The sequence below is a fragment of the Pogona vitticeps genome, chromosome 1, assembly GCF_051106095.1.
Source record: "Pogona vitticeps strain Pit_001003342236 chromosome 1, PviZW2.1, whole genome shotgun sequence".
NCBI lineage: Eukaryota > Metazoa > Chordata > Lepidosauria > Squamata > Agamidae > Pogona > Pogona vitticeps.
The window spans coordinates 303,486,784-303,503,233 of NC_135783.1; the positions used below are offsets into that span (position 1 = coordinate 303,486,784).

At 39.4% G+C, this 16,450-nt stretch overlaps 1 protein-coding gene across 2 annotated transcripts in view; it reads right to left on the reverse strand.

Annotated features, from left to right (window-relative positions):
* Positions 1-721: 721 nt before the first annotated feature.
* IVD (isovaleryl-CoA dehydrogenase) overlaps positions 722-16,450 on the reverse strand; it is a 64,755-nt gene continuing 49,026 nt past the window's right edge. Inside the window, exons 8-13 of one of the 2 annotated variants that reach the window (XR_012082555.2) lie at positions 15,011-15,104; positions 10,589-10,670; positions 9,265-9,369; positions 7,671-7,743; positions 6,008-7,434; positions 722-967 (exon numbers count right to left, since the gene is read on the reverse strand). Coding sequence is in view for 1 of the 2 variants with exons in the window: in XM_020795743.3 (XP_020651402.3) it covers positions 946-967; positions 7,305-7,434; positions 7,671-7,743; positions 9,265-9,369; positions 10,589-10,670; positions 15,011-15,104 (506 nt within the window). In the remaining variant the exon portion in view is untranslated. The remainder of the gene's footprint in view (positions 968-6,007; positions 7,435-7,670; positions 7,744-9,264; positions 9,370-10,588; positions 10,671-15,010; positions 15,105-16,450) is intronic. The other variant, XM_020795743.3, reaches the window with a different exon arrangement.

Sequence of the window (16,450 nt, forward strand, 5' to 3'; positions counted from 1 at the left end):
GTGTACTCAGGACACAGGCTCTATAGACCTGGATCTTGGTATATGCCGCCAGCTTCTTATTAAGCCATACACTCTTCGTGAGTCTAGAGAACATGGTAGCTGCTTTGCTAATGTGTTTATCCAGCTTGACACATAGGGAGAAAGTGTCAGAGATCATTGAGCCAAGGTACACAAAGTCATGAACAGCCTCCAATTCTTGTGTGGAGATTGTAATAGAGGGAGGTGAGTCATGCCCTGGCCCATGACTTGTGTTTTCTTCAGGCTGATTGTTAGTCCAAGGTTTTGGTAGTCCTTGCTAAAATGATTCATGAGTTATTGGAGGTCTTCAGCAGAATGGTGCTATAAGAGGCATATGAATACAGATTCAAGAAGCCATTACAGATTCTTACGCCAGACCAGGCATACTTAAAATATATAAATAAAGCAGGCAGTGTTTTGTAGATCTTGTGTTGTTATACCTTTTGAACACAATAATTGTGAGAGAGCATGATGTGACACCTGGTGCACCTAGCGAAACACAAGATATATATGTGTGTGTGTCTAAAAATTACTAGTCGCCCTACAAATTATCAGGGAGATGTACAATAAAAATTAAAAAGTCCACATAGATCAAATGATAAGCAGAATAACACATAAATTACAAGTAACAATCAATTAAAAATTATAATCAGGGAAAATGCCCATTTGTCCATGTAGAATAATGCAACAATATAAATATACATGAATTCACTATGCCTTTATTTAATTTATGATTTCCCAGTCATCAAATATCTCAAAGTCTGCATAATGTGCTGTTAGCTTTTTAAACAAGTGGAAGACAAAGGTGAAGGAAACCAGTACGGCAGTCAAAAAAAGCAACAACCCATGCCACCAGTTTCACTCACACAGGATGTGCTGGTTGGGAAGAGTTTCAAAAAGTTTTGAATTGTAACCATGTTGAAAAGTTCATGAAGTCATTATCTGCCTCCTGTTGGGGAGAACGAAACATATTAACAGCCAGTATGTAAGTGAAGAATGTGTACAGTATTATTATTTGTACTGAAATAAAGACTCTAGTTAGCTAGCAACTTCCCCATGTCTTGCTATGGCAAAAGTCCTTTAAAAATTGAAAGGACCTTTTGAAAAACTAGAAATATTTGTTACTATGTTTAATAGAAACTGCGAGTTTGATTAACAATATCTTGAAAGAATTATGGATCCCTTCTCTTATGTTTCACGTGTTCAGTAGCGTTAGATGGCAAGTTTTAAAAGCAGAGCATACACTCTATTTTGACAACTAATAATCCCTTGGCTTGTTTAGTTTTTTAATTCATTTCACTGGAGCTCTAGACTAAGAAGGGTGGTAACAGGCCGTGACTCATTGCCGCTGTATTTCAGATTCTTTCTGGAAAACAGCAATTCATTCGGATTTTTCATTTTCTCTTTCTCTCTAAATATATTGTATTTCTGCATCTATAGAGGACAGGTTACTCACTTGTAACTGTGGTGTTTCAAATGGTCATCAATGAATTCATGAGTTCTGCACCCATGCAAACACTCTCTATGAAGCTTTGAAGAGCTTTGGCCTAAAGGCTTCTTTCCCTTCTTTTTACTGCACACGCTCTGCTTATTTACCTCACTCCCCATCTGTCTGCCACAAACATATATTGTATTTGGCAAGACAAAAGCGGCGAAGGTGAGTGGGTTGTGTGAATTCATAAATGACCACTCAAAGAACGTCAGTTATAGGTGAGTAATCTGTCTTCCTTTGTCATGGTGTCTATGATTCACACGATGACTAGCAAGCTCACTTAGACTAGCAAGCTCACTTATCAGAGGTACAGTATATCACAGAAGTGAGTACACCCCTTACATTTCATAAATATTTTAGTCTATCTTTTCATGTGACAACACTGATGAAATGACACTTGGCTACAATGTAAAGCCGTGAGTATACAGTTTGTATAACAGTGTAAATGTGCTCTCCCCTCAAAATAATGCAACACGCAGCAATTAATGTCTAAACCGCTGGCAACAAAAGTGAGTACACCTCTAACTGACAATGTCCAAATTGGGCACAAAGTGTCAATATTTTGTGCATTAACCCTCTTGGGCATAGAGTTCACCAGAGCTTCACAGGTTGCCACTGGACTCCTCTTCCACTCCTTCATGATGACATCACGGAGCTGGTGGATGTTAGAGACCTTGAGCACTTCCACCTTCCATTTCAGGATGCCCAACAGATGCTCAATAGGGTTTAGATCTGGAGACATGCTTGGCCAGTCCATCACCTTTACCTTCAGCTTCTTTATCAAGGCAGTGGCCATTTTGGAGGTGTGTTTGGGGTCGTTATCATGTTGGAATACTGCCCTGTGGCCTAGTCTCCAAAGGGAGAGGATCATGCTCTGCTTCAGTATCTCACAGTACATGTTGGCATTCATGGTTCCCTCAATGAACTGTAGCTCCCCAGTGTCGGCAGCACTCATGTAGCCCCAGACCATGACACTCCCACCACCATGCTTGACTGTAGGCACAACACACCTGTCTTTCTACTCCTCATGTGGTTGCCATCACACATGCTTGACACTATCTGAACCAAATAAGTTTATCTTGGTCTCATCAGACCGCAGGACATGGTTCCAGAAATCCATGTCCTTAGTCTGCTTGTCTGCAGCAAACCATATGAGGGCTTTCTTGTGCATCATCTTTAGAAGAGGCTTCTTTGGCCAATTTGATGCAGTGTGAGGCATATGGTCTGAGCACTGACAGGCTGACACCCCCCCCTTCAACCTCTGCAGCAGTGCTGGCAGCACTGATACGTCTGTTTACCAAAGCCAACCTCTGGATATGGCGCTGAGCACGGGCACTCAACTTCTTTGGTCGACCATGGCAAGGCCTGTTCTGAGTGGAAACTGTCCGGTTAAACCGCTGTATGATATCGGCCACTGTGCCGCTGTTCAGTTTCAGGGTTTTGCCAATTTTCCTATAGCCTAGGCCATCTTGATGTAGAGCAACAATTCATTTTTTCAGATCCTCAGATAGTTCATTACCCTGAGGTGCCATGTGGAACTTCCAGTGACCAGTCTGAGAGAGTGAGAGCGGTAACACCTACTCCCCCTTCACACCTGAAACTTGTGACACTAATGGATCCCATGACACCAGGGAGGGAAAAGGGCTACTTGGGCCCAATTTGGACATTGTCACTTAGGGGTGTACTCAGTTTTGTTGCCAGCAGTTTAAACATTAATGGCTGTGTGTTGTGTTATTTTCAGGGCACAGCACATTTACCTTGTTATACAAGCAGTATACTCACTGCTTTACATTGTAGCCAAGTGTCATTTCTTCAATGTTGTCACATGAAAAGATAGACTAAAATATTTATGAAATGTGAGGGGGTGTACTCACTTCTGTGATATACTGTAGGTTGCCATGCCAAAACTGAAGACAGGACCACTGTACCAAAGGAAGTACCTCTCTGAGCCATCAAATGAAATCTATAATGATTTTAAAATGTCAGAAGTTGAGACCATGTTCCTGTCCTGCAGATGTTCTGTATATCAATTCCTCAGGAAGGCTGTATAATAGTGGTTCCCAACCATGGATAATCCAGGTGTTTTTGGACTGCAGTTCCCAGAAACCCTGGACAGCACAGCTACTGGTGAAGTTTTCTGGAAATTGTATTCTAAGAACACATGGGTTACCCAAGATTGGGAACAACTGCTATAGAAGAAATCGTTGATCTGCTTGAATCGCCCTTGGTTTTTAATAGCAATTAATGTTGGCAATGTCATAAACCATTATCATATTGACCCATTTAGAGAAATATTGTGATGATACTGAATAATCCTTTTTGGAACACTGACACCATACAAAGTGTCTAGATGGTTTTTTTCTAAATTCCTGTGCTCTTGATAAATGGCTAGAGCCTTCTTCATGTCTAAGGTATGTAGTGTCTTTTCTAAGTCATTCTGGGGTGATGCACAAAATGTAGTATCTGTGACTAAGACATGTAAAATGAAGACATTATCTTTGGGAGAAAAGATATGTCCGTATATAATGTTACTTTATCTTTGCTAAATTGTATGTAAAGAGGATCACACCTCAGTGCATAAATTTCACTTGCTCTTCTTGTAGAGGTAATAGCAATTAGGAATATTATTTTAAATATCATTAACTTTAGATTTGTTGTTGCTGTAGGTTCAAAATGACTTTTCATGAGCTGTGTCAGCAACAAGAACAAAGACCAGGATGATGGAGGTTATACATCAGGGTAAGTATTCTTTAAACCTTATAAGAATTTCTTTAGTGTTGGATGTCTAAATTATTTATTTATTTATTAGATTTATATACTGCCCATCTAGAACGTGTCTACTCTGGGAGTTTACATATAACCTAAAAATAAACTGAGGTAAATAACTGCAACTATGAGTGATTTTCAGGTTGATGTGCTACTATTGCAGCTAAGTAGACTTTAAAAGATGAAATTGACAATTCTAATTGCTTTACATGCAAGTAGAAATGAGTACTTTGTAGCAACACTGGAGTACTATTCTCAGAGACTGAAGATGCATATTCTATAAATCTTTTCCACTTGTATTCATTTAGTAGATGGATTTCTTGCTTGTTGCAAAATACATTCTTTTGATGAATTATCCTCTACACTGTCAATTTCAGTTTAACTATAACTATATCTGGCTGTTATACTGATGCCTCCATACATGTGTGAAGGAAGGGAGTTCAGTTTCCCACTGTACCTCTCAGAAGAACCAGCTTGTGTAGCCTTGGGCAAGCAGTACAGTCACAAGGCACCCTGAGAAGAAGACCACTTCACAACACTATATACATAGAAAATCCTGGAAAGTGTTAGCATAAGTCAAAATTGACTTGATGGCACCTTATTATTATTTTCCACAAGAAGAGATTTACCATTTCTTTCTTTCTGGAAGACATCTACAGGTTCCTATGTTAACTAGAAATGCCAAGATTTAGTATAAATGTACAGTATGTTCAAATAGTAAGGTTTTGGTCAGGCAACTCTTTTTGCACATATTGCTACACTTCTAGCTTCTGCTATCCTGTCCCTCTGCTTACTTTTAATAATAAAAACTGGTGTACTCAGAAACCTTGTTAACTAAATAGCCCCAAGGACTAACTATGCCTCCAAGGCTTTAACTCAAATGCACATACCACTGCAGATAGAGCCACTGGACAGGCATTATTTTCCATATGTAGGTCTACCTGGATCAACTGGGTTGTGCTGCAGTCTAAACTGGGGTACACTGATAGAACTAATACCATTTCATTTTGTGCTGCTATGGAAAAAGAGGAAAAGCTGGATATAGGCATCCTTCAGTCTCGAGAGACTATGGTAACATGCTCTGAATCGAGGAGTGTCCTCTCCAGAGCATGAAGCCCGGGTAAGATAATATGGAGGATAGGCTGTTACCCAAGCAGCAGATCCCCCCTCTCCACATTGCTGAAATGGTCCAATGGAAAGGCAAGAGCCAATACAACTGGTTCCAGCAATGTCACAGGAGTTGGCAGAATGACACATGCTGCCTTCGGGACTCCAGCTCCGGATTTTGCCTCAAGGTTAACTCCTGAAGCCCTTTCCATGAGTGGATATAGCCACAAGGCAGTGGAGGTTTGAAATTGGAGTTTTCCTTCTCCTAGATGGGCTGCCTTCCATGGGTGACGAGCCCCACCTACCCGGCCTGCTCTTTAATAGTGCAAAAGTATGATCTGATCCTTAAAACTTTCCTGACTCCCAGGCTTATGCAAATCTAATTGGCTTTCCTATTTACCTTATTTATTTATTTAACTTATATGCTGCCCACACTACCCGAAGGTCTCCGGGCCAGAATGCGAGGTCCTGGGACACGTGTCCCAGGAAAAGCTGGATGCATCCTTGTTATTTATGGGCACTGAAGACTGATCCTAGTTCTGAAAACCTTGAAGGATACAAATTAAGAATCAAAGATTTTCCTCATCAGATGGACACCTTGCTATGTCATATTTGTACACTTACCCAATCTGTTCCATAGGCAGGTCTAGCATGGTACAGAGTGCTCTGTCCTGTTTCTTGTTTGTGAAACACCAGAACTTGTGTAAGCAACTTCAAGCAATATATACACATGCTGTATAGATACTGTGATTACATCTGTGCCAATTCAGTAGAATGACGCCTTTTGGTCAGATAATTAATAAAGTCAACAAGAAGACTAGGACTTCTGGTATACTGCCTCTGACATAAACCCCATGTGTCCCAACAGATTGCTTTTCTATGAGGTTCAGGTTTATGCAAATCCCTTCTGGGGGTAATTCATAATAATCAATTAAGCTCAAGGTAACTTTTGTTAACTTTCTCTGACAGTTGAGACTGACAAGTCAGTGACAACTGTTTTAAATTTTAAGTAACCTGCATTTTGCCAGGCTCCACAGCTTTGGAAATTGTGTCATACTGTTTACCACACGCAAACCAACATACCCATTATCTATAATCTTCACGCAATGGTATAAGTCCCTCCAGAGTGCTCTGAGATCTGTCACTCTTCCTCACCTACTGTGCTCTTTTCTTCTAGGCAGGTAGAGTGAGGTGACCTGGCTCTATATTTACCAACTGAAAGCTTTACAAAAAGATCTAACATTCCCCAATCAAGTTGCTTCCTCCTCCCTCCCATTCATTCTTGGCTGGCGTTTTGTCATTTTAACTGCTTCCAGTGTGATAGATGGTGACATCAAAACATGAATCAAGCACAAGGTGGCAGTCCATCAAATGAATGAAGGCTTCACATGGTTCTAATACACTTCGGTAAGCAGCAAGAGAGAACAGGCACACAGACTCATACTATGCCTCACATTTTAACATTTAAACAGCAGCTTTATATATTACTTGAATAGCTAAGATCCCATTAAGTCTAATTATAAATAAAGCTCCTTATAAAAGTCAGCTAGCATTTCAAAGTGAGATACAAAGGAACATCATGCAGATAGGTTTATCCACCAAATATGGGTAAACGAGGGTAGAATCTACAATGATTTTCGAGACAGAAGAGTAGACAAAGTTTCATTTCTCCAGAACGAGGCAAGGTGCAGGCAGGTCTTCACATATTCTACTTGAGCTGCCTCTTTTCTGTTCCACTGTAATTGTAACACAATCATATGCTCTTCAGCAAATCAAGAAACATTCAAATTGAGAAGAGGAGGTCAGAAACCAAAGGGAGATGGTTAGCCTAATAATCAAGTGAGGAAAATACTTGTGCAGTTTACAGTCTTGGAAATAAAAGGCCTCTGGAGTCAAAGTCACTTCTTTAACAGAGTCTTACTTAAAGGCAGCATTAAATGACCGGCCAATAATTATTCTCCGTACTTCACTGGTTCCTGCTCCTATTTCATACAATTTGGCATCACGCAGAAAACGACCCATGGGGTAGTCATTGATGTAGCCATTTCCACCTGCAACATAAAGATTTGGAGCTCTAAAAAGACAGACCAAATTTAGATTATCATATGTCTATCCCTAGGTGATGAACTCACAGGAGATGAACATTGAATTCAGTTGGAATATAAACTGCATAACTTACAAATCAGTGACTAACACAGAATGATAAGAAGAATGTCTGCATTATACAATTCTCTACTAACTCAGCATGCTCTCAGTGGTACAATCACGCCCAGGTCTATAATCTTACCCAAACACTGAATTCCATCCAAAGCAACTTGAGTAGCACATTCTGCAGAGAAGAGAATCACTCCTGCACAGTCCTGAGGGAGGAGACAAGAGAACTAAGGTAAGAAGTACAACTCCTCCAGTCCCCAAATAACAAGCTGAATCATCTAGGTTTGCCACCTGACCCTACCTGATTTCAAATTCATATAATGGTCATAGAGAAACAGACATTTTCTTGTTTGCCAAGGTCACCGTTATACCTCCAAGCTCTGCTACTCCTTCGCAGCCATCCCTGATCCCTGCCACACCCTTTCTCTTTGGTACCAAAGTCAAGCCTCATTTTATCTTGTCACTTGACTACTGAAGTAATCGTCTCTTTAACTCACCACAGGAATACATTGGTTTTCTTTAATAATCTTTACTTATGTTCTCTTTTCCATTTTACACATACACCTTCAGCTACCCCTGTGTGTATGTGTGTGTATTTACACTGAGTGTGTGTGCACTCAGGCCCTTATAACATCCTTCACATAGCCTCAATACTGAACTCAGCACCACTCCGTTTGAACAGAACAAATAAAGTTTTATTTAAAAAGTGTAAGCTATTCCTAAGCTTTACATTCACTCAGCACAATTCTTCATCATCTCTTCTCCCACCCTCAACCTCTCTTAGACTTCTCCCTCAAATGCCAGACTTCAGAACCATCTTCTCCCTGATCTTTCTACACCAGACTGCTCTATATCAGACTCAAGACTGATCTGTCTATTTGCATACACTTCCCCTCCTTACCTAGTTTCTCTTCCAGCCAATCAGGACCATTCTTACCGACATTCTATGCGCCTCACTCACCCCCTCCCATCACATATTTGATAATAATTGCATGCTGTCCAGTTGATTCCGAGTTATGGTGACCCTTTCCCAAGGTTTTCTAGGTAGAGAATACACAGACCATTCCTTTCTTCTACGGGCACTTGAAGACTGTGTAGCTTGCCCAAGGCCACAAAGGCTCTACTCACAGGAGACACAGTGGGGGAATCGAATTCCCAACCTCTGACTCTACAGCTAGATGCCACTGAGCTATCCAGACAACTGTCACATACTTACCAAACTGTATAAACAATACACACACCGCTCCACATTCATGGCTTCATCCTATGTTCAGTGAAGGCATACAGACACTCCTCACTTAATGATCTACCTGTTTAATGACCCTCTTGGGTTTACAACCCTCGTAAATGCATGCTTGTGTCTTCGCCATGCCCCCTTCTCCACAGCACGTGATTTATTACTCTTTAAAACATACATAATTATTTTCTCTTTGTATATGTATACTGCAGGTGTATACTATACACTGATAACTAGAACTACAGTAATTATACAGCAATTTCGTATGCTGCATCATACGAAATTGCTGTACAAAAGTAAATACACTGGTATTAAGAGAGAAAACAGTATTTAATACACTGTACATTTGATGCCCCTTACTGCTTCTGCACTGCTAATCCTTCAACTCCTCTCAACTGAAGAAAATACAGAAAAGATCATATAAGAGTAAAAAAGTGGACACCTGAAAAAGAGAACTCCCAATACCAGAAGCAACCACACACAAACTCACCTTTGAATTAAAGTGTCCTTGATCACAGGCCCTTGCCACATTGTATACATACTGTCGACATGCCATCAGCCGTGTATACATGTCAGCCATTTTACCTTGCATGAGCTAAACAAAACAGTGGGAATGAAAGTGTTTACATGTACATATTTTCAACATTTTTATTTTCCCTTTCTGTAGAAATTTTTATTTAACAAATAAACAAAAAGTACATGAATGCAGGATGAAAACCAAATACCTAAAATTTAAAATCCAATATAACTTGGGATTTCCACTAAATTTTTTAAAAAAGTGGCTAGGGACACTTCCTAGGTCTTTTTAGCATTTCGTTGCCACCACAGAAAAAGCCCCTTCCCTTTTGTTCCCTGGCCACATGTCTGGCAGCAAAGAAGACTTGCAGGAAAATGTTAGGGAACAGGTAGGTTCACATGGATGAAAGTTGCCAAGAAAAAGTGATGTGACAGTGGCAGGAAATATTGCAATATTACCTAAACAGTGTATTTCTTTATTCCAATATAAGGCTTAGGCTAAAACAGTTAATGAGAGTCAACATAGTGTAATGGATAGAGTGTCAGATGTGGGTTCAAATCCCTGCTCAGCCATGAAAATTCACCAGGGACTGGAACTGGTAAAATCCCTCCTTGAACATCGCACATGACTCAAATACTACAGTTGTCATAAATCAGAAATGACTTGGTGGCACATAACAACAAGATAGTTATCTCACCATTTGCTTCGAATTCTCTTTCAGTGCTAACCCAATCTAACCTAACTGCACTTTTCCTGGATAGGAGTATCATTAAATTTGCATTTTGCATTGTAAAACCTCTCAAGCTATTGCTGTGATACTTGAGGGGTTTTACAATGCAAAATGCAAATTTAATGTTAGCAGTTTTCCCTGAGTTATCTTAATCAAAATCTAGTAATCATATTACTAGATGATACTCCTATCCAGGAAAAATGCAAAGTTAGGTTAGATAGTGTTAGCACTAAAAGAGAATTTGAAACAAATGGTGAGATAACTATCTTGTTATGTGCCACCAAGTCATTTCTGATTTATGACAACTGTATATATGTTGGACTGAGTCCCTAAAAGAAGACACAGGGTTGCGTTTACAGGAGTTGAGCAGGACAGCTGAGGATAGGACAGTTTGTAGAGAACTTATTCATAGCATCCTAGTGAGTTGGAGGCAACTTGATGACATATAACAATAACAACAAAGAAAATAATCCAAAACTTTTGAAATAATTTAAAAACTCAAGAAATTGGGCTCCAGCCAAACTCTGAAAGTTTTTTCTTTTTTGGCAATGTTTTCATTGCTCTCACCTGGAAACTGCCAATTTTCTGCCCAAAAGCTTTTCTCACATGCAAATATGGGACAGCATGGTCTACAACTGCCTGCATGAGCCTGAAATGAAATGAGACACTCTGAATATTTATTTGTACCACACCTTTGAAAAGACAGTTTACACATCATATTCAGTGAAGGAACAGCGTAACAAAATAATCATAACAAAATATGCCATCTATAAAACTACAAATCTAATTATGACAACAGAAGTAAGGACAATAAAAACCAGCTAGCAGATAGAGATGTGGAAAGATAGAGAATGACGGGATACTGACTAAGTGTTAACTAAGAAGTGACAAAATCCTGTGGTGTCCACTTTGGGATATTTAACAGTATCAATAGCACCTCCCAGAACAAGAAAAATTTCTGCTTTACCAAAAGTACATGTAACTTATTGGTCTCTTTACAAAAAGCCAATCCAAGTGTAACGGTAAGGCTCAAGCCATACCTTAGTTGTAGAACTTTACATGCACAAGATTCCAATTGAGTCCCGGCATCTCCAGTTGAAAGGAGGAGGCAATGGAAAAGATCTCTCTCTGTCCAAGACTGGCATGTTAGGTGACAGTGAACTAGTGTATCCTGGTACAAGATGGCTTCCTATTTGCCCATTTTATGTGTTCTTTTGTAAAGCATTCCTCCAATATATTTGGATTTTTGACACTGCTTATCTGGAATTATTCACAGTAACTCACTGCTGGAATTTTATCAGCAGCCGGGCTACCTAGCAAATCCATTTTCATTTCTATATCCATTTATGCATACATATTTCTATTCTCCCCTTCAATTAAAATTTTCCATAGTGCTTTACAATAGCCCATAAAATGCAACAGCACAACAACCAAAAGCACAGTTAACAACAGGAAAATATAGTGATAAAAACAATAGAACCAGAAACCATCAGAGATTAAAAGCCTTAGAAAATAAAAATACTTGACACCTAAAAGGCATTAATATAGGTATAATAAGGGAAAGTCAGTGGGGTTTGCCAAAAGGTCTAACTCATTTGTTTCATTCTGCGTGCCAATCCTAAGTAATTTGACAACTGAGTCCCAACCCTGCCTTTCACTCTAACCACTTGTCAAGGGGAAGGTTTTTTTTAATCCAAGGCAATGACATATCAGCAAATAAAAAAGGTTACAAAACTTAATAAAAAAGAAAAGTCATAGCAAAATGGTTATTGAAAGTAGTCTTAAATATAAAAGACTAAGCTTAATGCTAAAGGATATAGCAAAGCAAAGACCTGATCTGAAAACTCATTCAGCCTAGAGCCCCTGGGAACAGCAGCTGGTCCATTCCATCTGCTCAAGTCATCATGTTCCTTGCAGGGTCCATGTGAATTACACAGCACCAACTGGACTATGCTAAAGCTCAACAGGGGACCCCAAACCTGGTCTTTTTATATCTTTAAGGCAGCTCACACCTGCAATCACAATATATTTCTTCTTAATTGCCAAACTGATTGGAAAGTAGTTGTCTAATTACAATATTGATAAGAAAATAGTTCACTAGGTCTTCAAAGAGCTTAGCTAATGACCACATTGATAACACCTTGATTTACGAAGGCTGAGGGTCCAGAATTAATTAGCCTTTGACCAGTACAGCTGTGATAAACAAGTAACTTTCCCAATAAACATAGGCCATTCCAACACAATTCCTAGCAAGGTCAAGTAAAGCACAGGTGAAGAGAAATGAATAGCATTATGCAACTTTTGCTCAGGCTAAGAAAGATCTATACAAAGATGGAAATTATCCTATGAGCCTATAGATCTTAACAAACTTGGGCATAGAGGAAGTTGGGACATGCCACCCTGAACCTCCTCATAATACAAAAATTTTACATACATGACATTAAAACACTGCAAAGTCCTCTGATGAAGTTGCTTAAAGCCTGTATCTGACAGAAATTCAACCAGATCTACATGTTCAGGCTCCTCATTATGGCACGCCTCAGCTACTGCATGCACTACTGTTAATACAGTAAAGGCCATCAGAAGTAGACTCTGGGCTCAATAATGTCTGGAATAGCAAAAAAGCACTTCGACAGAGAAGCAGAAAAACATCACACATGAGAATCCTTGACCAAATACATTGGCATGGAAGAGGAATGACTTCCATATGTTAGTGAAATGTTTCCTACATTATACCTTCATGGGTTTGTCTTTTCTATTTTAACTTTTAAAGCATGGCATGTTACTTATGAGGCTGTGCTGAATAGCATGTTTCATAAAGAGAGACCTTGGCTTCGAGAGAAGGCAGATCCTTTTCTTATCACAGCCAGAAATTCTCAAGTGCTTTTTTTCAGGGAGGGCTCCTGTTCTCATTCTTCCAGAATCAGCTTAAAACCTTCCTGTTTGGTAATGCTGTTGGGAGATGATGCAAACAAAAACTGTGTGTCTTAGCTTGCTCCACCTATTCACTATTCATTTTATTGCATTCTTGAAGTTCTTTTATGATTTTTCATCCTTTTAATGATTCGAATGTCAATAACTGTATTGTACAGTATTTTTTAAAATGTAATGTTTTGAATCATGACATAAAAGCATCTCAACGTCTTTTTAAAAGGGGGCAGGGATGTGCCTTTATGCCACTTGTGAAAGCACAGTACAGGCACATATTACTCATAAACTTATTATGAAAGTTTTATTTCTATAGCATAAAATTGATTTGGGCAAACCAGGCGGAATTAAAGTTGGATGCGGAACGTAATTAATGATTCTGGTTACTGTATAATGTAGTCATATAAAGCTTTAGCCTTCTGATGGAGAAGTGACCAAGAGCATACTATACTACTGCTACTATTACTACTATGCCATCAAGTCAACTCAAAATTATGGCAATCCTTTCAAGGTATGTCATACTCAGAACTGGTTTACTATTCTCTTCCTATTGGGATGGCTTTGGACTTGTGCTGCTTGTCCAAAACTGTACAGGCTAGCTCTTCTCCCAGGAAGCACAGTGGACAATTGAACTCCCAACCGCTAGCTCTGCAGTGAGATACCCAACTCATTGAGCTATCTAGCCAATCAACTGATTTAATACATACCAACAATTGTGGTAAATAGTCTTCTCATTTCTAAGGCTTGCAAGTTCTCTGTATTGAATATGAATAATGCTAAATGCTACCCTATGTGTGCATCTCCTTAGAAGGAGGATTCAATGGATCAAAATAACTATTCCCATGTGAAACAAACCAAGCTCATATTTGCCATCCTGTCCAAGGTAGATCTGCAGTGTTTGACATTGTTAAGCATCTGGCCTCTCGATCAGAAATCTCTAAACTGCATGAATAGCCTACTGCAGGCAGACTGCATTTCTAAACTATTTTGCAACAGCAAGTATTGTGTTGGTCCTACAAAATAAAGAGTGATATCTTTAGTGAACCAGCTTTATATATCACTTCAAGGTCATTAAAGAATTAAGAAATCTATTGACAAGTGTAAATATTCATTTTTCTCTTGTGAAACTACTTACTTTACTCTGTGCTGCAATATAGAGCACTTTTAAATGGCAGCAACCACAACTGTCAAAAAACTACCAGTGTGTAATTCTAGTAAAAGGCACTGGTTTGACCAGGATGTAATGGTCAACCATGATTTTACTGTCACTGAAACACATCACAGAGAATCTCAGACTCACATGTTCTGCTTCCCTGCTGGCAAGGGTAGGAGGAAGAATTTAGGAGCTTCCATTTCTGTTTTAAACTAACCTCAACCCACCATTTTGTTTGAAACTAAACTAATGCAAACTTGTACATTTACGAGACTATATGAACTATACATAGTTAAGAACACCCACAGAGTAGGGTTCAAACACAAGACTAAACTGCTGGTAATCTAAAATAGAAGCAAAAACTTCCAGACGTCTCTTCCCGGCCACACTGGAAACAGCCCCAAGGTGGGGTGGGGTTAAGGGCGTACATAAGCCCAGGCCTGTGCAATAACTGTATATCATTACAACATGACAATTCTTACACTTCACTGCTTCCATGCTATTACCTTGGTGTGCATGCAGGAGCCAAGACACACATGGACAGAGGCTTTTATTTATCGGAACTGCCATGCCCCCAAGAAGGCTGGGATGTGCCCAATTGCAACAGCCATGTTTAACCTGTCTCAACTGTGTCAAGAGGCAGCAATCAAATGGAGTTAGTAGTGGATACAAAGATTAAATGGTGCACAGAAATGGTGATGGTGGCTCCACGTGTAGGAAGAGATTATTATTTAAGAGGCTGTTTGTATGCACTTCAAAGGAAAGCACAAAAACCAACTGAGATTTCTAAGTCAGAATGATTTCCCCTTGACATTAACATAAGCATATTATAAAGAATTACTACTATAAACATTACCGAGGAAACCTAACAAGGCAGGTCACTGGAGTAATAAACAAAGCACACTTACCCCAGGGGTCCACCTGACAATACGAGCCTTTCCAGATCCAAGCCACTCATCAACACATACACTCCTTTACTGAGGTGTCCCAAAACATTCTCAGCTGTAAGAAACACAAAAAAGATGCTACTTGCATACTTGCGCAAGTGTCCCCTCTTTCCTTTAACCTCTGCAATGTCCTGCTGAGCAGTGAAGGTTACTTTAAGCTTTCACTAGACACTGTCTAACCATGTATTTTTAAATCTGTTTTGTACTACCAACCTTGCTTTAAAACAGAAAGGTAGGTAAGACACACACAGAGAGAGAATGAAGGAAGTAAAATGCTATAATGGCCAGAACCACACTGCCAACTTACACTTGCATAAAAGGAAACATGTAAGTCTTGGCAGCAAATTGCCACTCACTGACAAGGTTCCAGTTATGTCACTGGATGTACTGACTGCACAGTAAGGGATGCACTCAGAAACACTATAAGCACTTTGTAAATGAACAATAATTTGCCAACAAAACTTACAACAATTTTCCTTACACAAGTGTAAATCAGCAACAGGATTTTGGCCAATACCGTGTTTCCCCGAAAATAAGACAGGGCTTTATATTAATTTTTGCTCAAAAAATGCATTAGGGCTTATTTTCAGGGGATGTTTTTTTTTTCATGTGCAACAATCTATATTTATTCAAATACAGTCATGTAATCTTCTGGTTACTGTACAATGGTGGAGGGTGGGTTTCACTTAACTGGGGCTTATTTTGGGAGTAGAGATTATACTGTGAGCATCCTGAAAAATCATGCTAGAGCTTATTTTCAGGTTATTTTCAGAGAATATACCACAGACCTAGGCAACAAGCATTATTGAGCTTTGTTTGCTCAATTTGAAGATACATTCTCTTCCTCTACCCCATAGGTACTAGGGAAGGATATATGGGTACTATTGGCAAAAAAAAGAAAAGAGAGAGAGAGAGAGAGAGAGAGAGCATTAAATAAAAAATGCCTGGCAAACAATTTGTGGGCAATGCATTTAAAAGATAAGATTGTATGCAGCAAGAGAGAAAGTGAGAATTTCCAGAATGTCTGGAAGTAGAGTATCTCAGAAAGCAACCTTGAACAATTTTACCTCAGGCAAGATACAGAACGAGCTTTCCAAATCGACTTCTGGCCATTGCTCAATGACCTAAGACTATGACACTGTTCATTGTCAAAGGGATCTATGCTACATTCAGTGTACAGGCAATACTAAGCTTACATTAATACAGTTGTCAGGGTTGTAAGATTTTTAAAGATGCCACAAACTACTGAAGCAACTCAATACTGAACAACCATTGAAGTGGCCCTGATAGTGAGCTATCAGGGATAGCTCAAAAAGAACATGACTATTTGTGATTCTTCCAGATCTCTTCCACTGGGCTGAGGGACAAGGAGACAGTCTCCACAAAATGGCATGTCAATGT